This window comes from Solenopsis invicta, chromosome 7 (genome assembly GCF_016802725.1).
Source record: "Solenopsis invicta isolate M01_SB chromosome 7, UNIL_Sinv_3.0, whole genome shotgun sequence".
Classification (NCBI taxonomy): domain Eukaryota; kingdom Metazoa; phylum Arthropoda; class Insecta; order Hymenoptera; family Formicidae; genus Solenopsis; species Solenopsis invicta.
In genome coordinates, this window is record NC_052670.1 from 449,758 (window position 1) to 475,963 (window position 26,206).

The 26,206-nt window shown below is 35.2% G+C and overlaps 1 protein-coding gene across 3 annotated transcripts in view; it reads left to right on the plus strand.

The window, feature by feature from the left end:
- The window catches only part of LOC105193487, a 66,509-nt gene that overhangs the window by 32,122 nt on the left and 8,181 nt on the right, over positions 1-26,206 (plus strand). For all 3 annotated transcript variants that reach the window (XM_026135689.2, XM_039452153.1, XM_026135688.2), the window contains exons 4-5: positions 23,430-23,596; positions 24,588-24,804. In XM_026135689.2, the coding sequence (XP_025991474.2) occupies positions 23,430-23,596; positions 24,588-24,804 (384 nt within the window). The remainder of the gene's footprint in view (positions 1-23,429; positions 23,597-24,587; positions 24,805-26,206) is intronic.

A 26,206-nucleotide genomic window follows, 5' to 3' on the forward strand; every position in this document is an offset into this window, starting at 1 on the left:
GCGCACAAAAAAAATCTCTTACGTTCCTTCAATTCGTAAATGAATCAAAATTCAAAATACAATGTAAGTCAATTTTTGTCGAAACTGAGGTATGCAGAATGAAATATGAGTTTCAGAGTCAGAGAAAATACAATACACATCAGCTTCCTTTAATAATCACATTAGAATTATAGTTAGACACTCATTTCGTAAATATTAAGTCTACAAATATCAAATCATTTACATGAAAAACTATAAGCCAGTGATTGTTTTTTTTTTATATTACATTCTATAAAAACAGACTCAATAATGCATCACTTTACCAGAATTTCAACTATTACGAGTGTGCTTTTTATAAATTATATGTTTTTTTAACAATAAAGTTATTAAGTGTTATCTCAAGATACAACTTGTTATAAAATTTTAAAATTCTTAGAAGAGTCTGTCATTAAATTTGCAGAATTTTCTAATTAAAACACTTTATTTTATATGTACGAAAATGCTCTTTTCATGGATAAACATACCTAAGTCCAAACTTTCGAAATCAGTTTTCTTTTTAGAGAAAAAAAAAGTTAAGAAAGTGATACATTTTTCACTCATTTAATGTATAAGATAACGAAGCATTTTTTAACATATTTTTAATTATTTGTAGCACTGTTGTAAAAAACTAGAGATAGTTCTTTCCAATTCTTCAACAGTAAAATTTTTTTACTAATGTTTTTTTAAATGACCAATTCTATTCTCAAGCTTAAAATTTTCGCTGTGCAACGTTATACATATTCGTGCAGGAATTAAATTACTGTTACGATTTAATGATGTGCAAGCTCTGAGTGCACAAATTCATGTGGGCGTTTAATTACGGGCGATCCGTGTTGCTCGTTTAGTTCGTACGGAACGTTTTTGTTAAAATTCAAAACTGAACCTCATTTAATATTAAATCTGCGATTTTATTACGCGATTGAATAATTATAGGGGATGTCTACACTGCGTCTGAATATAAAGACGTTGTTATAATAGAATGTGTGTGTTTTTTACTTCCTTTTACAATGCTTTTCTGTAGCTTTGTATCTGCTTTTGTACCTGCACACATTACAATTTGCAATTATTATTTTTTTTATCATTAATTTTTTAAAATTCTATTAACCATATTAAAAATTTAAACTTTTTTTGCAAGTAGCATTATTCTGATGTTTCACTTTTTGAGGTGCTCTCTTTATAATACTTTATCTGTATATAAAACGTCCCTTATTTCTTATTCTTTAATAAAATTATCATTATTGTTTTTATTATATTATTGAAGTACAACGGCTGAATGCCATAAGATCTTCAGTAATATCGTACGAGGATATCGTCTCTTCTTGTTGATAATAATAATTGTATAATAATATTTTATTTATTTTGCGCAATTTTTTTCGGAAAACATTCATTTAACCTGTAATACCTAATATAGGTGTATGCGTTATTACATTTTACTTAATCAAGCATATACTTTTAAACGTGTATATTTTTATACGTATTTTACACACATTATTTTTCTCAGATACAAAATAGATCAGGTAAAATAGGGAAGTTAAATCGATTTTGTACAATCCAACTCGAGGCAGTTTATTGCATCAGGAACGAGAGAGAGAATTAAACGACAGTTGGCGCAGGTAGCCGTAATTTCTGCGCGCACAAATCCTATTAGGCCTAGCTGCAGGATGCAATCAGGAAAATACCGTTAAAGTCGTATGAGTGGCGTCTCGCCCAGGGATATGAGATATGCGTGATTCAGTGGATTGAATCAGCGCGCCGGTAACTCACGCGTGATTTCCTTAAAATGACATGTCTCGCGCTTCGCAGTTCGACCATATGTTGCTCGAGTTTTTCGTGAGAGTTTTTTTCGCGAAATCGGGAAGTACGAAAATGTGTATGCTCCCGCGACTTTTGGATCGGAATACGTTTGTTCGAATTTGTTTCTTTACTTGCAAACAAAAAGATGTTCCAAAGCGAATTTCTGGAACTATTTCCGGGAATTGGAATTCTCAACATGATTACATATTTATCAAGTAAAGGATTGTGTTCAATGGAAAACAACTTACAATTAGTGTAACGAAACATCGACGATTTATGAGCAATCAACTTTTTAACAAAAACTATAATATACTTAGCTTGTATTAAAATTAAAAGTAAATTAAGATAAGAGGGCCAATAGTACGAGCAATTATAAAATATATGTATGTAAGATTAATACTAATATATGTATAATACTAATATATGTGTTTTATGTATAATGATAAAACGGAACATTTTATTCGATTTTTGTGTCAGCGGTTGAAACAGACTCAATTAAATCATAAACATCCCGCTTCATCACTGGTTGTAAATATATAGAATCACTGCATTAATAAATGAACGAATACAAAAACAATTTTAGTGATTATTCAACGAATAAAATTATTTTTTGATAAAATCATTTTACACGATTTCGCACGCGTTTTGCTCACTAACTCTTGACGTATTCGTAAATGATCAACACGTTGCGACAATGTTTTCGCGTCGATTACGCAATATTCATAATAAGGATAAGATATACCCTTTGTTTATTTGGAAATGTTGCATCATTGAGGTCGAAAGCGCACACCGCGCACGCAATCGTTCGGCGTATCCCATTGAGAATGAATGACAGTGTGCTTTCGTTCGCATATTACTATCTCCACTTACAAAACAAAGGCTCGGGATTCGACCGGCGCGAAAAGAGCGCGGTGTCCAATTTCCCGCTCTGCGGGTATCACGTATATGTTTGAATTATGGATCATTGTGCATTTACAATCCTCCATACGTCGCGCCGGTTTCGCGTGTTGCACGTGAACAAGCATATATATATATATATATATATATATATATATATATATATATATATATAGTATATGTATGTACACATATAATTACGCATGAAGCATGTATAAACTCACGGTTAAAATAATCAGGCCAATCAATGAATTAAACAAAATTAAAATGACAATTTAAAAGTTAATATTATAGATAAAGTTAAATAAAGTCATATATCTTAAATAATTACGGTCTGATGAAAAGTAATTAGCTGGTGAATTAAACCGCGTGAGATTTAATTGTTCAAATTATGTAGATAAGTAAGCTGTTGACATACGCGCGGTCCTTAGTCAAATATCTCGTAACTGCGAAAACTTAAAAGACTGTACGTCAATTATTCTGCTATGAGTTTACCAGATAAGCTTATTACTTGCCGTGATACGAAACTTTCAGAGCAGTTCGAAAATTCAATAAATTTCTCATCAGATAGTCCGTTAGTGTTATCGCCTTTGGCGAACTTGTTCAAATTCATTTATGTAGCCTTATACCGAATCTACTACGACATACGTACTACTACATATCGCGTCGTAATCAAAATCATATGACGAACAAAACAATGAAGCAGGACTGTTAAAATTAAAGTGAGTTTGATGAACAAATAATAATAAATGGACAAGCAAAATCCATATTTAAAGAAAAGTAATTTAATAAATTTATCAAAAGATTATCAGAAGATTAATTAAAACTGTAACTAAGAATTATTACAAATATCAAATGATTGGAGAAACTCCTTTTGTCCGTTGTGCAAAATCATCTTTACGGACGCGGAAGGTAGAATACGACGATAATACGATTGCCGATGCAGTTTTCTAGACAGGCTCAAATGTTTCGTGTTAGAATCGTATTATAATCAGATTATTGGAATTCCTTTTTAACCCAAGAGATTTACACGCGTCGCCGAAACGCGAAAATGAATGCCAGGAAGTACGTTGCTCGCAGCTCGACAAAGTCGAGGCACATGTACACTGACGTTTCTAGTCTGTTCTGCCTGCCAACTGTTAGTTTATAACGGACTCGTCGACCCGTTACCGTTGATACTTCGTTATCCTGCCATAGTCATTCAGCGGACGATTTCGCGAAGAGTAATCTCTGAAGATCTCTCGACCGTTGCACGTTGTGTTGTCCCGGCGCCTGGCCGCTGTCGTTATCCAGATCCAGCACTTGCGATTCGCGTGCATTTTCCACACTTGCCATTCACAGTATGTAACATTGACGACGACGAGGACGACGTGTATACTCCGATAATGCAGGCGGTCTGGTGCACAGCTGCACTCGTCTAACCGGTTATACGGCGCGCTGCAGCCGACAGAAAAATTGATAATCACTTATGCAACGGTCACTACCGATCGATCGTGCGTTTTGGCACATTGGAACCCTTGAAAACACTCGTGACTCGTGACCGTAATCAGTGTCGATCAGTTATATAAAAAAAAATTAACTTGCAAAATTGACAATTTCTCATGACAATGACCTCAATTTATATATAAGAAGAATCTTCTCTTTATTCTCAAAATTATAGTCATGGGACAACATGAAGAATTTTATTATAATTATAATAAAATTTAATAAAATTTAATCAATTTACTTTATAATATAAAATAATGATTAATTTTTGTAAAATTTTACTAAAAATATAGTAAAATTCTTGTTGTCCCATGGCTACCATGACTACTATTAAGTAAATTCTAAAAGAAAAAATTCTTTCTATGTGCGAACGAGTCTGAATTAATTGCTTGTAATTATCTCAAGACGTATCAGTAACATCGCATGACGGTTTTATGTATATTTTTTAGAATTGGGAAAGTTATTTTGTAGAAGTAATTACAGCAAGTTGAATTAGTTTTTTTTCTCTCAAAAAGAAATTAATTACCGTTACAAGTTGCCGACTGTGAAAAGTAACAGTTGTAGTCATTCAGAAAATAATGAACCGTTACATTTTAATTACTTTTTTGTTAATATCTTGTAATGTTTATTGCTACTTTAAATATAAAGTCTCACATTACTAAATTATTTTAACTACACACACACACACACACACACACACATATATATGTAGGATACAATAATTAGAATAAATTGTTGTATTTATTATACTAAACACTCGGTTACATGCTAAATGATTTTGTATATGATTCTTTTATGCATCATTTATACATATATCCGGTGTCAAGTGTTACTTTGCAATGAGAGCGAGGAACTGTCGTTTATGCACTTGCATCGTCGTGGTGCATCTTGCATAGCCACTTCTCAGTTCGGCTGCTATCCTGATACCGTGGCTGCAGGCGCAGCTGCGCCGACGTGTCGCAACCGACATTGTGAGAAAGAGAACAACGCAGAGCCGCGAAACGGGACAAATCGAGAGGTATTCACCTTCAAGTATTTACATAAAATCTCGTCGAGCTCGGCGCTTGAGACAGCGTCTCTCGCGGGAATCGCGTTTCTCGGACGCTCATCTTCTCGCCGAATTCATATAATGCTTTATATGCGGTCGAATTTCGATTTGTCTCGATCTTGGCTCTGTCGAAATATTTATTCAACGCACCAACGCGCGTTTCTCCCTTACATCACCGTGATCAGCGACGAATTTATCCCGCGAGAGAAGAATTTATCTTGCCGCAAAATAAATACTCGAGTCAATCTTTTATTATGATATGCAATGCAATCTTGTCATAATTTATTAATTTTAATTATTTGAGATCTTCAAAAGTCCCAATACTTTCGTAAGGGAACTGAGCCAAATAAGACATAATATATATTGCTTTTCATTACAGTTGAACGTACAAATAGTTTGTTCGATAATGAGTTTGGTTATTACTAGTAAAAATAATGCAGTTGACAGAAGTGAAAATTACTGGCGTTGCGTTTCGTTTCTTCCACCAGTAAAACCAGTAGACGATCCCGAATATTCCGAAACATTATAAAAATTTTCAAGTTTAAAATTGTGGATATTTTAACATTATCCCAAGCTTGTAGTAACATTGCAGAAATCTTTTGTAACTTCCGTACAATATTACAGTGTTTCAGTGTAAGGTTTATGCAATGTTTCTGTAATATTCCCTGCTTAAAAAGTATAAGAAATCGAATAAGAAATAATAGAAACGCATAAGTAGAAATTTCATAGAAATCTTGTGTAATTTTACCTGAACCTTTAGGCTTCTATTAAATTTTTATATGTTTCTATCATTTCTTATTCGACTTTTTAAGCAAGGTTTCAATGTTGGATTGTGATTTTAAGCATCATTTTGTACAACAAATTATATTCATGATTAATATTATTAAAATGTGGTTTTATTTTATTTTAAACTCTTCCCCTTATAACATCTATCTGACTTATATGAGACGTTTTCTGAAAGACAGAAAAAAAAATTTTATTTAAAAGATTAACTAAGGCGCGCGTGCACGCCAGTTTATACCTCCCCGCTCGGGTCGTTGACCGCACACGGTCTCGCAGACAGGCGCTGCCACTTCCTGTTTCCGACGAAAAAAAACGCCATTTCCTATTTCCGGTGAAGAAACGTCACTTCCTGTTTCCGGTGAAAAAAGCCACTTTTTGTTTCTAGCAAACAAATCTCACTTTCTATTTTCGGCGAAAAAACGCCATTTTCTGTTTTCTGCAGAAAAACGTTACTTCCTGTTTCCGGTGAAAAAACGCCACTTTCTGTTTCCGCCGAAAAAAATGCCACTTCCTGTTTCCGGCGAAAAAACGCCATTTCCTGTTTTCTGCGGAAAAACGCCACTTCCTGTTTTTGTTGAAAAAAACACCACTTCCTGTTTCCACTGAAAAAAATGCCACTTCCTGTTTCTGGCGAAAAGACGCCACTTCCGGTTTTCAGTGAAAAAAACGCAACTTTCTGTTCCCGACGGAGTCTATCTCGATGCGCGAGACTACCGCGACGACTTTTAGGGAGATCTTCTTGCATCGCACTGCATTACATACTCTCGTAATGCATTTGCAGGATTAAATAATTAAAAAATTCAAATTCAAATAATAAAGTTGATAACTTTTAACTTAACTTAAATTAATTTTAAATGATTTAATTTTTAACTTTAACTAGTTATTTTTGTTTAAACACATAAACTTTAATTTATTAACTTTTTAGCAAAGTAAAAAATTTATTTGTATAAAAAAAGGTTGTAAAATAAAAATTTTTAAAAGGACAAAGAAAAGAAATAAAGTTTAAAATAAAGAATGAAAGAAAAAGAAAATAGAAGAGCGAATATACACAATAGAATAATAGACATTTTTAATAACTTCTAGATTACGTGTAATATTTTAAAATTTTGATATAGAAATAAAAATTTATTTAATAAAATATTTTTTTTGTTTTTCAGGAAAAATCACATGTAATAGACGAATAGATCTTAAAAAACGTTGGATATAAAAAGGAAAAGAAATAAAATAATGAAAAATGAAAAGAAAAAAGAAGGGAAAGAGTTTAAAATTAAAAAAATCTATATTTTAATAATATTAATCATTAATATAACATTTGTTATAAAAATAAAAGTTAAAATCATAGACCAGCATTGAAAGATTAAAGAAACATTGCATAAACCTTACATTAAAACATTGTAATATTGCATGGACGTTACAAAAGATTTCTGCAATGTTACTACAAGCTTGCAATAACGTTGAAATGTCCGCAATTTTAAACCTTAAAATCTTTATAATTCGGACTTTTTGAGATTTCGGACTTTTTGAGATTGTCTACTGAGAGTTGATCATGAAACTTTTTTCCTAGGGCGGAAACGTGAAAAGTGAAAATTTCTCCATTAACTTCAATGGAAAAGATTTTCACCCTTTCACATTTCCGCCCTAGGGAAAAAGTTTCATGATCGACCTCCCAATTTTACTGGTGGAAGAATCGAAACGCAACGCCAATAATTTTTACTTCTGTCAACTGCATTATTTTTACTAGTAATAATCAAACCCATTTTCGAATAGAGAGTGAATCATCTTGCTTGATACACTGGGATCTACCGGGTTGTCATGCACACTGTTACCTGTGAACGCGAAGTGAGCTTCGAGTATAAGTCGAACGCATTTTCAAATATGTAATTCTTAGTCCAAGAATAAATAGCTTTCAAGTAATATAATTGAGCTTGTCGTGAGAACAACATGATATTAGAAACAAGAATAAAATATACTTTGCACAGATCTATTTATTATTGATGCAAGTAAACAGTTTTAATTGAAGAGAGCATTTCATACTTAAATGAAAACAAATAGCAATCAAGAATAAAAATATACATGAATGAAGAATTCATTTGTTTGTGTGAAGGAATTTAGAAAAGACGACGGGCGTAATGAGCGTCTCCGACGATGGGCGCCTTGAGTAATCCGTAAGCCGATGAAAAATGGCTCTTGGGGATATTTTCGAGCGTGAGGACGCATTAACCCTCAAAATGTTTCTTTTCATCACTTTTCTGAATAAAACGTGATCGCGCATTTCCTTTTTTTACCCTGCCACGTCCGGCTTGCTCCGGTTTCACGCTCTTCCGTATTCATGTACCTCCCTTGTTTCTTTCTTTCTTTATGTCTTATCCGCGTGCATTACATGTCGTGCATCCGGCAATCGTCAAACAATGTCTGGCTATATACGTATATATTGCATCAAAATACAATACTGTGGAATAAAATATACGTATACATATATGAAGGATATGTGGAGGAAGGCCGATATCCTCGACATATCATTTTGTTTTTGAATTATATTTTTTAGACGGAAACTAAAACTTTGGAAACATAAATATAAATTAAAAAGCATCTTCCAATAGAGAATAGCAGGTTTTATGATGTTTTGAATATTACAATAGCTGAGTTTTTCATAAGATAAACAAAAATGAGCGTCTGACAAAATAAGCCCCAACATTGGTACAATAGACAGTAATGCTACTTTTTTTTTCTTTCATATGAATCATCTATATAAAGTACTTATAAGTTAATGTATGCGAAGGCTTTTAGAAACCTTTCACTTCGATGTAAAACATTTTTTGTCGATTTATACAAGTACCTTACGCTGTTCCGCAAGACGCAGTATGTAGCGCGATGATATATAAAAATTAGATTAGGTTACTAACTTAATAGATAGACCTCATAATACTTTTATTCTATCTTATATGGTTTTTCTTATAGTCTGTATCTTATCGATAGATGCCAGTTTACATTACATTCTGATTTTATATTTAAAACTACATTATGAAAAAATAAAAAAGAGAAAAATATAAATAAAATACTTTTTAGGATATTACAAACATATAAAATGAACTAATATTATTAATAATATTCTTGCTATTGTTTAAACTACGCAATTTAAAAAAAAAAATTGTAAAAATACGCGTTTAAAGAATTTCTTTTTTATATAGAATTATAGAATAATTTTATATAGAATTTTTTATTTTTTATATTGAATTTTATATTAAACCATAGACATATAAATTATGAGTTTTAGTATTAATAAAGTGCAATGTTTAGTTTTGAAAAAACAAATGGGTATCACTTTTGAACTACGTCGGTTGGCAACTTTCCTGTAAATTTTTTGTTGAATGTTTTATGTGGTACCTGAGGCGTCCCATAAAAGATGTAACGAAAGAGATTGTTCGCTAAATAGAAAGGTATCGGCCGATCGTTCCGAGCTGGATGAATATTTCATGTGCATGTACTAATAAATTGTATCGAATAAAGAACCGCACGAATTCCTCCGATCGGTCGAGGTCCGTGTATATCAATACAAAATATTTGTTATTTTTAGCACGATTTTAGCGCAACACTTATAAATCTCTCGTACGTGTAACATTAAAATTGTATTTATACTATAAGAGAGGATGATTTATTAAATTGTCAGGCACGTATTTATTAGAGAACATCCACTGAAACGCGATGCAGCCGAGTGGAAGACAATTTTTCGTGAAAAATCAAGTAAAAAGAAATTTCGGATTAGTTGGCGTAGGTTTTGAATAAGGAAAGTAAACGTGGTCTTATTTGACTGTGTATTAACACCTGCACACGGGCACGTCTATTTGCTAGTAACAGACGTTGCATGTAACCTTAGAATTTATTCGATGTCAAATATTGCCGTTGTCAATTTTTTATTTTTTAAAATGGAAAAATATAACAGTAGATACGAATAGACTCGATAATGCCAGTTAATCATTAGCAATCTTCCGAGTCATTAAGCCTTTCGATACGTATTTCGCAAGACTCAAGATGATTAGGCACGGCATCGTTAATACCTGTCGCGAATCGCGTGTTGGTCGCTCCCGCTCTCTCTCTCTCTCTCTCATCCAGCCGATCATCACGTGGTGGTATCCCATCCATGTGCGTGTACGACTACATATTAACGCATAAGACTCGCTCCGGGATACAGTTATTCGACGCGAGAGTCAAGCGAATTCGGGCTGTTCGCGTCAGTCGCACGCCGCCGCCGCGCCGCTTCGCCACGGACACGAGCACAAACACGACGACGACGACTATCATCTTCAAGGTTCTCTCGTTCGCGCACCTGAGGAGGTAACGTGGTCAGTCGCGGGCGGGCGAAGACCTACCGCGTTCCGGTGCGCGCAGTGAAGCGGTGCCGTGCGCGCGTAGTGGCTCGTAACACAGTTGGTCGTTCGCCGCGCGAGCTCCGGTCACGAGAATCGCACCTTCTCGCAACGCTGGAAATCGCTTCTCACTTCCGGAGAGTCGAACTCTATTAGCGGGCCGTCAAGAGTGAGCGCGCTTCGCCTCGGTCTTGATCTTGTCCTTCCCTTTCCTGAAGAGGAATAATGTGTGGCAGAGTGAACAATTCTTTCGTTAAACGTTCGATTAAGATGATTCTTGCCAACTTGAACTCGCTTCTTAAAATTCATCGTGTTTTCGCCGTTTGCAATGTGTGGTGAACGGAGGAGGCGAGTTGATCGCTCCACTTGCCGTAATTGTAATAAGGGACTTGAGACCGCGGAATAACGAGCTATGCGACTTGCAAGGTAATATACACGTAGGTCTCACCTACGCGACTGCGCTTCGATCGAACGACGAGTTGCGACGAGTCGCGACCACTCGAATCGAATGACAGTGACTTAAGGATGTTCGCAATACTGTCGCGCTGGAGAGCGTTAGTCGAACGCTCGTAGCTGCAACGGGACAGCGTCGATCGAGAGCAATTATGATTCGGCGATTACTCGTGAAGCTAATTGAGTCGTCATTGAATCTTTCGCGTCATTGAATCTTTTGCTGTTCACAGCGAAATAACGGACGCGCTACATCGACATTGACATTTAAGTAGGCTGTCTAGACTGCTCTTTCGATAAAAAACAAGTCCTTCGGAATATAAATATCACTTTAACAATTAATTAACATGATAATTTCCTCAAGAGGCTAAACATATTAGTCATTCACCAGTTGGTATGGATGATTCGTCCGTCCGCGTATCATCGGGTATCTTATTTTTCTGAAATAAAGGCAGCATTCCGTTTCTCGGACTCTCTACTACAACTAGCAGCGTACGAACGACGTAAACTTGGTTTATCGGCGATGACAACTCGATTCGGCATGCTTCTCCGTTCCTGGGCGCTCTCGCGGTATCTCTATACCTCACCGAACGAACGTAGACCGGATTCTCTCGTCGAGGCGAATCTTGGTGGTCGCTCCGAGTCCCCTGTTCGCCGTTGTGGACAATCGTGCGATTCGACGTGCGTGTCGGACACCGACGTGACCGCATTGCGGTGTGTATAGTACGTTCGCGCGTATCGATTAGCCGGCAAAGTTTCCGTCGTAAGTAAACTCGCCAAGTGACCGCGGTGAGTCGGAAGATCGAGGGGATCGAAACTTTTCTGGGCGGCTATAGGTATAAGAGCGGCGCGATACTCGTCGTAAATTCTTTTCTCATCGCGTTGGACGAGGAAAAGAAAATACGAGTGAAGCGAAGAGGCTGACGGATCGAAGAAGAAATTCCTCAGGTTTCGAGTTTCTTCAAGGTGAGACAAACAGCACAACGAGTTTCGATGTTAATGACTTTCGGCAAGAATTTTAACAGACTATTAATCTTTCTATTTCAAGTTCATATTAAAATTGAATTTCAACCATCACGCTTCTTATTTTGTTTTCACTCTGGAATAACGAAATTAACATCGTCAACGTGGAATTATTTGAATGGAAAAGAATAGAGTGTCTGTGAATTTGAGTCTCCTTATTTAAGACGTAATCGGACGTATAAAATGAAAGAAAGAAACGTGAAACGTTATCTCGGACGATTCATGGACATTTAAGACAGGAGTCTTAGCCACTCTCTACTTGTCGAGACGTATTAAGCGAGAAGCGAGAAGCGAGAAGCGAGTGTCTCACGAGTGGCTCTCATCATAATCACCTGCGATTATGGTCTAACGACAAATCGCTAAACCAGGGTTAAGTAATCCTCGGCATTGTTCGTGTCGCGCGTCGAATGTGCGACATGAAAAGTAACGGGTATCCCGCCATCCCGGCCGCGGGTGTACGACACGATTGTGTGCCACTACGGGAAAAGAGAAGCGTGCAGGTGGGTGCGTGAGCGAAATAAAGAGCCGCGCGTGACTCGCTAGCCGCTAGCGGATGAGAGGGCAGCAACGAGGAGAAGAATTCGCACCGCGCGGAAACGGACCGTTTCGAAATTCGATTGTTTCGTGGCTCGTTAAAGCCGTCGTGGAACCTTGAACGGTGGCCATAGAGTGTGTATTTTGCGCGCGGTTTTCCTCGAACTACACTACAATTCCCTTCGTAACGGCAACGACGGGAAAGCGAAGTGCGAGACAAAGAGAATACACCGCGGGAGGCGGCAGAGTCTTTGTTCGCTGACCTGGACCGAAATATCTAAAAAAAAAGAAAACAATCAGATTATCGTTAACGGGATGTTACGAGGACGAGTCTAAGATTCGGGAGTGTATCGCATATGTACATTTCGACCACGTTCGAGAGACGAAGAACCCGGTAAACCATCCGGGAAGGAAGAGAAGCAACGAGCAGCGATTAATTAATGATCTTTTATTCCAAAGCGGAACTCGTTATTAGAAATTAATCGAGCGGACGCTTGCGGTACCTTGGAAATCAGGGTTATTTTATGTAACGATTGTACCAATCCGTGAGTGAAGGTAAAGAGGAGGATGGACTCGGCTCGAGGAAGTTGCATCTTCTTACTCTGAAAATAAGGACGAGGAAAGTGAGATCGCATAGAAGGAGAGTTGACAGAGAGTTTCGTCGGACGACGACGGTCGTTGACGTCGCAACGTGACATGCGATGAGGATGAACCACGATCCAACAATTTGTCATCAATACTTCTACCGCAGTCAGCGGCATCGCATGAGGTATCGAAAGATTCCAAAATAATGTGCAATACATTTACAATAATAAATAAAAACTTCCGTTGCTTTCATTATGCTAATCGTCATGGAAACCAGTTTGAATCGTGCTTCGCGCGTGAATAAACCATCGATTAGGGACGATGAGCGTCAGAATATTTCTACTCAATTAGTAATAAGTACCCAAAAGTGAAAGGAATCAGTGCGAGAAATATTAACTTATTTTTCTATATTTATTTAATGTCAATTAAACTTGCTAATTTTTAAAAGTAGGAAATGATAAAAAGTGAGTTAATCTTGATTGACACACATTGATAAATCCTGTTAAACACCGAAATTACGTTGGAACTTTTTTAACATCTCTATCATCCAGCACGTAGCTTCGCTTTATTTAGCAGACATCGTTAACGATTCGACACTAAATAAATTATTGTGTTGCAACAACTTTCATCGGAACGTGTAATTGATAATAGCAGGATGCGAGAGGAGGACGCGTGGAAAAATTGCTTACCGAGATTAGCGAGAGCTGTTTGCACGGGAGATTCGAGGAGCAAATTCACGTCCGAGGGCCGCGGCGCGATGCGGCGATTACGATTTCATTCGCCGTGGTATCTTTCTTACAGTTTTACGGTCGTCCGATTACACGCGAGCGGCTGGCAAACTCAAAGATGACTCCCGCTTCCTCTCGCGCGACGCATAACGCTGCTCTTACCGTGCAACAAACAGTTTCTCGTTGCATCTCGGCGTAGCGCTCCCCAGCTTCGCGGCATCAACTTAACGAACCGTGTCGAGCCGTACTCGTAACGTCAGTCGCCAGTTACGGCACGGCGCGCGGCATCCCGTCCCCCCAATTGTCCAGCGTGTTTTACACGCGAGAGGATTCGACGACGATTTCGTGTCGACAACGTTTATTCGCCAAGACACATCCGACAACTATTTACGGACGATCAATTTGCACGACGAACGTTCCTTAATCCTTAATAAGTGTCTTTATCAGCAATTAGGTCTAATTCATAATTAGAAAACTATCCATATTAATATATTTAATAATCGTTAAATTGAGTTGATTTTCACACATGATGTAGCTCATAATCGGGTGAACGAAAGATTATGGTAATCAGATTGCGGCGAAACTTGTGTTCTGTACAACTAACAAAGCTTCGATAAGTTTAGACAATTTTTCAAATGTATCTTATTCAATCTTATTATTTTTCAATTTATTTGGAAAAAAAAACAAATTCATTTCGATTATTTCAACGATTCCTTTCACTCATTGTTAGAATCAATGATATAGACGTGACAAGAGACTCTATTAGAGATCACTTGTACTCTGATTACATTTGTAGATATATTCTTTTAATATACATACATTACATGAATGCTATATATAAAATAAGATTACTACTGTGTAAAAAATATAAATCATATGAATTGAATACATTTGTGCAATCTGATCACCATAACATCTTTTGTTTGCCAGATTATTAATCGTCGTACGTGAAATCGTTGAAATTAATACGAAATTAACATTTAATATAAAATATTCGATTGATGGGAAGTTCGTCGTGTATGATGACTCACACAGATGAATTGTTCTTCTTCCAGTATCTTATCGAATATGAAATTTTTTTCGTAAGTTTCGTTGTTGACCACTTTCTCGTATGTCAAGGTCGCGTCATGCGATATGTTCAGTAAATAGTCGCGTCGTTTGGCGCCGGTTTAAAATTTAACATAAAGAGAAAACGAATTCGACGAGTTCAAGTATTTCAGGTTTCAGTAAATTAAAGAAATTCTGAAAAAACAACGGCCATCGAATGTCGGAATGTCTCACCGACGAACGACTGCGCGGCTTTGCTCGAGTACAGAAAACCGAGCGGTCATCGACGTCTCGTAAAATGAATGTATCTCGACCTTGCAGCCTCTCCTTGAAAAAAATTGCATAGCGACGTCGACGCCATATAATTTCACGGATGTAGGCAACGTTAGATAAAAACGTGATGTATGTCAAGCCAGGTAGAATACGCTACCTGCGGCTAGATCGAAAAGTGCCAGCTACTTTTTCGTAACGTACAGGTAATAATGGAGCTCTATGGATAATGTAGCATTTCCTTCGACCAGTATGGAGTAACCGGATTCCTCGAGCACGCGATATTTCATATGATGTCCCTCGCTTTTCGTTCCTGTTCGATTTGCGTTGAATTTATTCGTGGAAATCTTTCGGACTCGGAGTTAATTTTCCAACGTGAACAAATCGAAAAGAGAAAAGCGGTCGTTTGTAGCGTGTCGCAAATGTTGCATTGCGGGAAATTAACGCTTCTTTATTATAATAAGAGGACGTGACATATCTCGCAGGACGGCAACGTTAACTTTCTCGTGTAACAGCTGTGTCTCGGTGTCGCAAAGCTCCGTGCGCGACGCGACGTCTCTCGCAGATCTTATCCGTAACGGATTGCGGCAGAAACTCCAAGTCGAAATCGTGTTTGGCAAGACGCGATTAGATTTTTTTTCTCACGGCAACAGAGTTGAGTAATAAAATAAATTCGCTATTCTGTTTCTGTAAAACCGTCTGCATCGCCGCGCGCTGGTGCCTTAAATCAACTATTTAAATTGAAACAAAGGCGACTAGAGATATCTGTAGATCGAGGCTATCGGATTCAGCGTTTCGGAGAGTGATCGTACGTACGATCAGTCACTTTAGAGAGACAGTACATTTAACCAGCACAAATATGAGACGGTCTATATCGGTCGCAGCAATTTAACAGCTTGAATAGTTTTGATGCTCAGAAGCGTGTACAGAATCCTCCCTCCCCGAAAAACTATTGAGTATTTTATTGCTAAAAGGATAACATCTCGCCCATAACAATTCGAACCTATGTTTTGTGCGGTCCATTTAAAGTTTGTCACTATTTAAAAATAGTATAGGAAAATCACTGTTTTTTTACTTCTTTTATTCATATGTAGAGTCACTGCACTAATCAATGAACAAATAAGAAATTGGACCAGTCAAGGAACAAACATAAAATAACTTAATACAATTATATTTTCAAATAAAAAAATTACATTTTAATAAAATCTCTATGTAAATTAGATTTCAACAATATCAATTAATTTTGCAGTTTATTATTTTGAAGTCTTATTATTTTAATAGTTTTTCTAAACAGTCATTTATTGGCGACTGTTCAGCGATTGGTGCAACGACAACGACCCTATATATTTTTTAATACAGAATATTTTGGCCATCTTTAAAATGAAAAATAATGAACAAAAGCAATAAAAACGATGATTTGTTATTTAAAAATATTTTCTTTACATTGGTAAATATTGATGTGGGAAAAATTGAAAAAAAAAAACAAACATATACTATAAGAGTTTAATTTGTCTTAATTTTATAAGCGTTTAAATCGCTTTAGAATTCGTTTAATGCGTGACTTGTGACTCGGGCGCACAGTCGTGCGTGCGTCATGTTTCGCAAACTTAAATCCCTTAAAGTTCTGTGCAAGAGTAATGTAAGGTGATACATTTAAAAGCAAACACAATTGTCTTTAGAGAATTCGGTTCTTCGCGATAATGTAATGAATAGCATAATTCGTGCTATGCACGCGTACTTGAAAAGTTAAATTATTTTGTTAAAACACATTTTTAGAACAATGTTTCAACTCCAAAGTTATTTTTTTAATTACTTGCAAAAAAATAAGTATTCTAATGAGAATTCAACACACTGAAAGTAAAGCTACACACCGAGCGATATTTTTATTCTTCTACAATCAATAATTATACTAAAATCGCATTTAAAAAATAATATAAAACTTTAATAATTTAAAATATTTAACTAGAAAACTTCGTTTTTTTTTTAGTTATATCGTAGCAGCAATATCTGAAAAATGAAGGGAAATTAAAGACTATTAAAGCGGGATTAAATTATTTGATCGCTATAAGCGAATTTTCGGCAATTTCTCTTATTTCATAAAATCGTGAAATTATATAAGTAATTTTCAACACCACAAATTATGCGGGTGAAGAAACCGCATTTGTCTGCGCACGCTTATGCAATATCAGGATTTATATATACAAAAGCTATTTTGACATACGTGTTGTGTTGTGTGACGAATCATATTTATGATGCGATTTGTGTTTCCTTGAGATTATTGAGTAGACCCTCGCAGATTAATCAGAAAATAATGTGGAATCGAACAAAACATTCTTAATCGACATGACGTTGTTTCCTTTTACTTCTCTAATTATAAGGATTGTATAATGATTTTATCTCTGATCTCATATTGTAATTATGTAGATATTATTCGTATAAATGTGTACGCAATGATATGATAAAACAGCAGTTTTTGTTAATAATTATTTCTTTTGTGCATATCAATGCATATGTGAAGATATGTCTATAAATAGTGTCATATGGCTTGAGAAAAACATCGACGCGACAAATTACCAAGATAGATTCATTACTTGTTGTCGCATTCAATTTTGTTTTCTTGACATTTTTCTTTGTCCCTTTCTCCCCGCTCTCATCTGTCTTTTCAACATTAAGTAGATTTTTTTCATATCAAATATTAAATGTTGATATGCGATTTAATAAGAAAAATTATATCTTAAGGAATTCATACTTTTAATGGAACGAACGAAACAATATGTGCTAATCAGATTCATCTTTTCATTATTTCTGTGGAGCGCATTTTCATATTCTTTTCTACGATTTGATTGTAATTGAATTAATTATTTGAAAAACAATCAAATCGAAAAATCTCACTTTTGGAGAATTAAAAACGAAAAAATTCTAATTTTACTATGCAATTATAAAAATCGTTAAAATATCTAAAAAAAAAATGCTTCATTATCTTATACATTAGTTGAATAAATAATTGATTAATTAATGGAATAAAAATGAAGCATCTTTTTAAATATTTGGTTATTCGATAGATAGCGGATACGACAATGAAAAATTTTCTTACGTTCTCACGATGTAATCCGTCAAATGATTTTATTCGATTTCTCAACAAAGCACATAAGAAAAATGTGCGTGAGTTTGCATCTATTCTTTATTTCACCGTATAGCACGCGACGTAAAAATATACTTGACGACTTCACGCACCTACCGAATTTCGAGACGCTCATACCAATGACAATACGAACGTGTTTATTGCGCAAATATTCAATCTCATGGTAAATACAAATATTTATCGATTCTGCTTCTGAACAATCGTTCAGGTTGACACGCCGGCGAGCATAAATACAGAACGCGGATGTTTGTATTCTGCGATCGCGATGCAATTTCTTTCTTGAGACCTTGCAAGATCGCCCGCAGCTGTCCGTATATCCTTGAAATCTACGCACGAGGGGCATTTTTAAAGCGTACGATTATGTGCACCTGCTCATTGTATGGTTAACTAAAACAGTGCAATTGAACAATTTAACTCGGAACATTTAAACTTAACTCAAATTTAGTTTTTTATTTATGTACTAAGTGCATACGAACATTGCTTTAAAACTAAACAAAAACAATTCAACTACAAGAATAGATTGATCAGATATGGTTGTTTTTTAACTTATATATATTTGTTTTATGTTAAAATAATAAATTTTGACACATGAGTAGAAATTCAAAATTACAAAATATTCAAGTGAGGGAACTGGATTAAATTTGATTTGATTCCGTTGATACTACTAGTTTGTAGTATCAACATCAGTACGGCAACAACATATATCATTGGCAGTGTAATCATGTAATCTTTTGAAATGAAACGTCAAATAAAAAGATATCTTAATGGTGTAAGTGTAATAACAAAGAAAATAATAAAACATCTTTATATACTTTTCGCAAAGGCTTTTAAAGTTTCTCTTCAAAGTCTATAATAAAAAATATATAACGCTTAAATGAAAATTTGTCAATCAAATGAACCGTACATCGCGGAGTAGGGATACTAAGCACTTGATCAGTTTCTAACTGATCAAGGATCAATTCGTTTTCTGCACATGTGCTTCGGCCTTGCTAGAAAATGTCATTGAAATCACCCAGATTCCTAATACGACGCGCTCGCCTTGACAAATTTTATCAAGTTTATGAGAGACTAAGCGAGCGATCAATATAACTATTTTCCCCAACGAGTCGATAAATGCCGCTATCGGATATGCTCTGTCTTCTAAATAACTAAGCGTTTATGTGAGGCGAAACCTTTGAGTCAGTGCTGTCGAGCGAAGCTCGTCACTTTTCAGATTGACGCAAGAGCGAGCAATTAAAAATTAAGAGTAAAATGTCAAAAGAGATATTTTTAATTTACATTATACAAAAAGCTTTTGCGATCTTATCGTTACAGGCATTTTACAAATTCTTAGATTCTGTTGCTCTCGACAAGAGATACTCGTAAGAATTAACAATTGGCAATTTCAATGAAAATGACATACATCGCGCTGATTTCGCATGCGGAAGACTTTCCAAATCTTTTGTATCGAAAAAATTACATTCTTGAAACAAAAGGACTTATTTTGCTCTAATATACATTCTTATTGAATATTCTTCTTTTATCAAAAGAATATCATTTGAGAATAAAATCTTTTTTTCTAACAAACTTTTCTGGACAATGATATTCCATACAAATCGTGTTTCATTTACCGTTTGCAACAATTATACCATAATTTATCAATTTAATAGCTAGTGCAATCCAGTATTAATGGATGAGAAAAGAAAAGAGATAAGGTGAAAAAAACAGCTAACTTAATTGCCTCAGACAACATGCATGTTTTAAAGATTAGTATTTCTTTTTTGTTTCTATATTTAAGACTTTCCTATGATCAGCGGAAAACAATGCTCGTTCCCATAAGATGTAATATTTAAAAATTACAATTTCTTCATATTTGTGGAAAATCAATCTTAAAGAATAAAAAAATTCTTTTGGCATTCTTATTTTAGAAGTAACTTATAAAAATTGGAGGAAAATTCTTAAACTGAGAATAGAGAATATTTTGGATGCGTTGAATTAGCGATTTGCGTTTTATAGTTGAATAATCGGGTCGAGAGACACCGCGCCGCGCCGCGTCGGCCGCCTCGCGATTTACCGGTTCAACTGTTTCGCGGGATATTTTCATCCAAGTGGCCAGCCTCGATCGATCGGACTGACCCAAGCAAAATCGGGCACAGATCCCCGAGCCTAGTCGGAGCGAGCGAGCGAACGGAAGAGAAAGAGAAAAGGAGACCGTGTGGTTATCATGTCAAGAGTGTGCGGCAGCTCGCGTGCGCCTAATCGCGAGCGGCATCGGTTAAGGGGCTGGCTCGGAGTTCGCGGTCATTAGCGGTGACCACGACGATTGCCGTATCGATCTCTCTTTCAAACCGTCCCGCGTCCACCCTTTGTCACCTCCTCGATTTTTAACGACGACGCGCGATGGGCCTCGCGTTTCGTGCTCTCCGTAGTATCCGTGACGTCAATTGGAAAAAAACGATTTGACTCGCTTCTCAGTACTCTGTGCAGTATTGCGTCGACGATGTCGAGTCGATAACGCTCCCGTGCCGACGATCACGATTTTCAGAGCTTTCTCGGAATACTGCAAATAATGCTCGTAAAAATTAGTCAGAGTCAAGACTAGCAACACACCGTAGAGACAACGTTCGTGTTAAAATCAATTCTCTCTAATTAAATTGATATTTACATTTAGCGATTTTTTATTTATATCTAATCGCTAATCAATAAAAACATAAATAATAATTTGCATGAGACGCATTAATCAGTCGGTTCTTCAACAGGATATGCAATTCATATTCAGTCTTTAAGATAATATATTATATAGAGTTTAACGATACAGCTCACGATATAATTAATCGATAAGAGTTTATTACTATTTTATTATTTATTATTTATGTTGTGTAAATTGTTATATAGCTGTTAATTTGAATTGTTTGTTTTTTTGCCTCTGGCATGTAATCGACATGAATTCGTCGTTCTCGTGCTGCACAGTTAGCATCACGTAATTCCTACTCGAATTTTTCAGTATATAAGCGGATCGACGATAAAAACATTCCAAAATTATTCATATTTTATGGTAATACCACTATAAATAATGGTGGCATAAATTTCTGTGGCGTTAATTCGTGTATTAAATATTTCACGAGACTTTTGCAATCAAATGATGCTGGCATTAAGACGGAACGATTCAATAAAAAAGTAAAAATAAGAAAACTTGTTTTTTTCTGGCTACATTGATTGATCAAAATCAAGTTTTATCTTTTATGTCTTTTACGAGATTTCATTATAGCATTAAATTATACACTGAAAAAAAAAATTTAACAAATATCTGTTTGAATAGTTGTAATAAAATTTACTTAATGCAAATAAATATTTGTTTACAGGAACCACTAATTTAATTTAAATATCGCTTTATCGAGTAAATATTTATGTGCCGTAAGTAAATATTTCATTGCAACTATTCAAACAAATGTTTATTAAAATGTAATCATTTTTTTCTGTCAGTGTAAGTAAATTTTATAATTATAAAACTCTAAAATTAAAAATTGTAAAATTAAACATCTACATTCTCTCACTTTTCCTAAATTAAAATCAATATACATATATAATCTAGTAGCAGCTCATTATCTTATTAATAAATTCAATCTAAAGAGAAACATGGAAAATGTAGATAAGATAGAGTTATGCTATATGAATTCAGACGTGAACATGCTGTTGCTCTAGCTACGCAAAACATGTATATACTTACTTTCGACAACACGCGCGTCTAAAGAACGTTTAAAATATATCTTAAAGACGTCATTCAGATATGCGTTACTGTCTGAGTCATGTTGGGAAAAATAGCATTAATGAGCGCACAACTCAACGTGTTCAGTAAATTTCAAATTGGAGAAGTGACACAGGATTTTTAAGACTATTGAGAAGATTATCTGTCTTTTAAAAATAATGAATTTACAGCTTAAAATAACGTCAAAAATAATGTATTAGTTCCTTAATTAAATTATGTAATACATGCGTTATTGAAAAGCGAACGTTTTCTTCTAATCCAACATTTTGGCAGCACCGATTTAATATTTCGATGACATTATTTACACAGGTTATAACCTTAGGAGAATTATAAATAGAAAACACAATTATAATTATATGTTTATTTAAAAATAATTATTACTATAAATAAAAATAAAAATACAAGAAATAGAATTACTTAAATAGGGAGCACGCGTAACTTTTCACAGCATTTTTTATTCAAGCGTGATTCTGCGAATATTTCTTTTACAGAGTAACTTTTCTTATAAAACATGTAATACACGTAAAAAGATTTCTTCAACGTTCTTTTCATAAACAACGCATGTTTAAAGCAGCACGAGATGATACGCCGACCAAGTTACCTCTGCTTCGACGCGCAGCAATCACGATATGCTTCATCTCTTCTATTTTACCTCTCCATCTCGCGATAACGGTACTGATCCGACGGTCAATCTGTTATCGGCATTACCGCGTGATCTACCGGGTATGTGTGTGTGTGTGTGTGTGTGTGTGTGTGTGTGTGTGTGTGTGTGTGTGTGTGTGTGTGTGTCCGGCGTCGCGCGTGATTTAAACCCCGTTGGGATAATCACGTTAAGTAGACGATAGAGCCCGCGGATTGTAATTCACTGTTGATTTTCTTGGTGTATCATCAGCGATCGCCTTGTTGGATTTATACGATCGCCCCTACCACTCGCGTGGATTATTCGTTACGGCGATTAGGCCAGGATAGATTTCTCGCTCCGGCTAATTTTAGCGCAGACAACGGTGTCTTCTGCGTAGAACGAACGCTTCACCGGCTATATCCATCTGTGTAGGATCAGTCGGAAGTTTACGCGATAAGACCCTTTCCGCATTAAGACAGCGGCGTGCGAGCGATAAAATTGTACTCGACCTAGTTTTGCCGCGGACTAACGTGACCTCAGAACTTGAACGGCGGCTCGTAGACTACGATCGGAAATCGAGACGAACGCGATAAAATCATCGCGCAAACGCTAATGCTTATTTTATCACGTGCAAATGGGATTCGTTACATCAATTACAGATTAATTTCATGTCACACGTACTCTTCCTTCCTTCTTTTAAGAACGAAAATAGATTCGACGCTTTTTAAACGTCAAATAAATTAATAATACTTTGTAATAATGACATACATATAGATAAATAAAAATCATAGAGATATATTAAATAATATTAGTCACTATTTAGATTTGTTAAAAAAATTACCTTATATGTTAATGACTCGTAATAATCATGTACTTTTATGGTATCGATTACAGGACATGCGAGAGGCAGAGAGACGCCGACAGGGACGAGGATGACGACGAGGATGAGAATCCTCTGGGGAAGTGGCCTCACGCCCTCAGTTCGGCCTTCGCATGTCTCGGCTGCACTCTGGGGCTCTTTAACATCAGCAGATTCGCCATTCTTAGCGTGCAGTTTGGAGGTGAATACCATATAACGCGTGCGCCAGCCGCAAGAATGTCACAAACGCACCTCGTGAAGACTACGTTAAAATGTTTCACTGAATTCTCTCTCTCTCTCTCTCTCTCTCTCTCTCGCGCGATGCAACAACGGTCAGGCACGAGATATGAGGACAAAGAAAATTTGTGACGCGCGTAATTTCAAGGAGAAACTGAAAGCGGTCTCGTTTCGACAAGGTTGAATTTCGACATTTTCAGCACGCAAAAAATGCCAGATCTCTGTGTATTTATTCGTGACTAGCGAAATTTATACGCAATATGAACGGAACTTTCATGTGGAACCGGTCATAACTGTCCAAAATTAACTTTCCTTGAAATATGTAGTTAAGCACAAAAATCTAAGAGACTCATGTTTTTGAAATATCAATCCAATTTGAGATTAAAAGCAATCCCACAGAGGTAACGATTATATTTGATTTTAAGCAATTATCAACAAAACAATAAGATATATAAAAAAATGTTTTAGACACGTTTTTTATGTACTTTATAACTAATATTAATAACAATACTCTTTCATCTTCTATAGCTTTGAGAGGTTGTTTTACCCCTAAAATCTTAAACTGTTGAGATAAATTGTTTGTAAGCAGGTAATTCTTTTCGTGATAACCCTCCTCTCTTTATTTTATGAATGGCTTGTCCAATTTTTATGGAACTTAGCTTATTTTTTAATTTTAACATTTTTAAATTACATTTAAAGGTTACATTGAGCGATTTCGAGAACCTTTTAAAGTTTCAGATGTTTTAATAATCAGATTATTTTTAAAAATATCTGTTTGCTATATATTGAATTTTGAATTTTGAATTTTAAAATTCCGAGGCCGAAATCGAATTTAGCAATCCCGAAAACTATTAGAAAACAAAATCTTCCAATAAGTTATTTTGTTAGAGAGTTACCGTTCTATTTGCAAAATGGTTACTTTTTAATCTTTTATTCTTTGTCTTCTCTTTTTATAGCAAACTTCATTGTACAGTTCCTGATCTTATCTCTCGTGCTGGGCATCCCGCTGTTGACGTTACAAGTATGTCTCGGGCAAAGATTGGCAGCCGGTACCGTGGATATGTGGAAAATATCACCACTTTTTCATGGCGTTGGCATAGCTTTGCTCACCGCGCAAGCGTTCATCGGTATCTACAGCATAGTCGGTGTATCGTGGATGTTCGTGTACTTCAGGTAGATTTTTTCATGTGTTTAAATACATTTGAAAATGTATCTTTGAATTTATAGCGATAAATTTATGCGCTAGATTTATGATTCGAAATTTGCAGTTTGCATGGCAGATCAATAGACGCGGATCTATCAATTCATATATAATGTATGCTAAACGCTAATTATCTATTATATTTATTCTATCTACTCTATTTATATTCGTTTATGTCTTTTGTTTTTAAACGCGCAATTCTATATTTATGTTAATAATATACTAAGGATATTTTTGATAAGGATGTTAATCAGTTTGGATTTAGATAAATTAATCGATATCATTTTAAATTGTAAATCGCGAATTACAAATGATGAATCGCAAACTTTTATCTGGAAACGCGAATTATAATATAACTCGTGTATAATTTGAATATTCTTTATGGAAGAAGTAAATTACATATACATATAATAATAACAATCGAATAAATTGAAAGGATAAATTATGTCCAAACAAGCAAAATCTAAAAAAAAAAATTACAATTGAAGTAATCCAAGATAAAAATAATCTAAGAGTGATTATGATCAAATTAGAATCAAACTTAATTGATGATTAATCTGATTGGTAGAATTTTACTAAAATTTTTAATTGTACAATTTGACGATCCCAATCTAATCTTTCTTTTCATGCGTCTAGACTAAGATTGATAGAACTTACAAAGATCTATTTTTAAAAATAACAAATATTCACATTCTACTTAACTTTAATGGAAATAAAAAAATGAAGAAGAGAGAAGAAGGGAATTAAATAAATTTATCATTTATTATTTACTACAATTGATTATTTGTAGCACTATTATAATATTATATCACTTAATATAATTTTACAATTGTAGTTTACTTCAAAACTGTTTATTTGATTTTAATTCCTATCGTCGTTGAAAAATTTTCCACAATCCATCGTTCGAAAATCCCTCTGGGGCTCAATTCTGTAACCACTCACATATAGAAACGTATATGTAACGAAGGTTTACATATAGATACCTGTGTACACATATATATAAATTTTCAAATGTAATTCCAAGTTTGCATATACGTTTCTCTTACGAATGGATAGAGAATCGAGTCTCTGACCTAGAGAAGAAAAAATTAATAATTTTGTCAGCAAAATAAAGATATTAATTTTCTAAGTAAAAGTTTGATCGATGTTACTCTCTAAATTTTGATGTGATTTAATGGACAAATTCGTATTTGGGCTTACTAATTGTAAAATACTAATCCCAAGTTTAGTAGGTCAAGAACTATAATGAATATCGTAACTCGTTCTAAAAATAATGTTAGATTAATAAACATCCTTGCGATGATCTCAATATCTCTTTCGAATCTCGAGGCTCTTCCGTCGCTCGCATGCAATATCGAAATAATGTCACGCCGT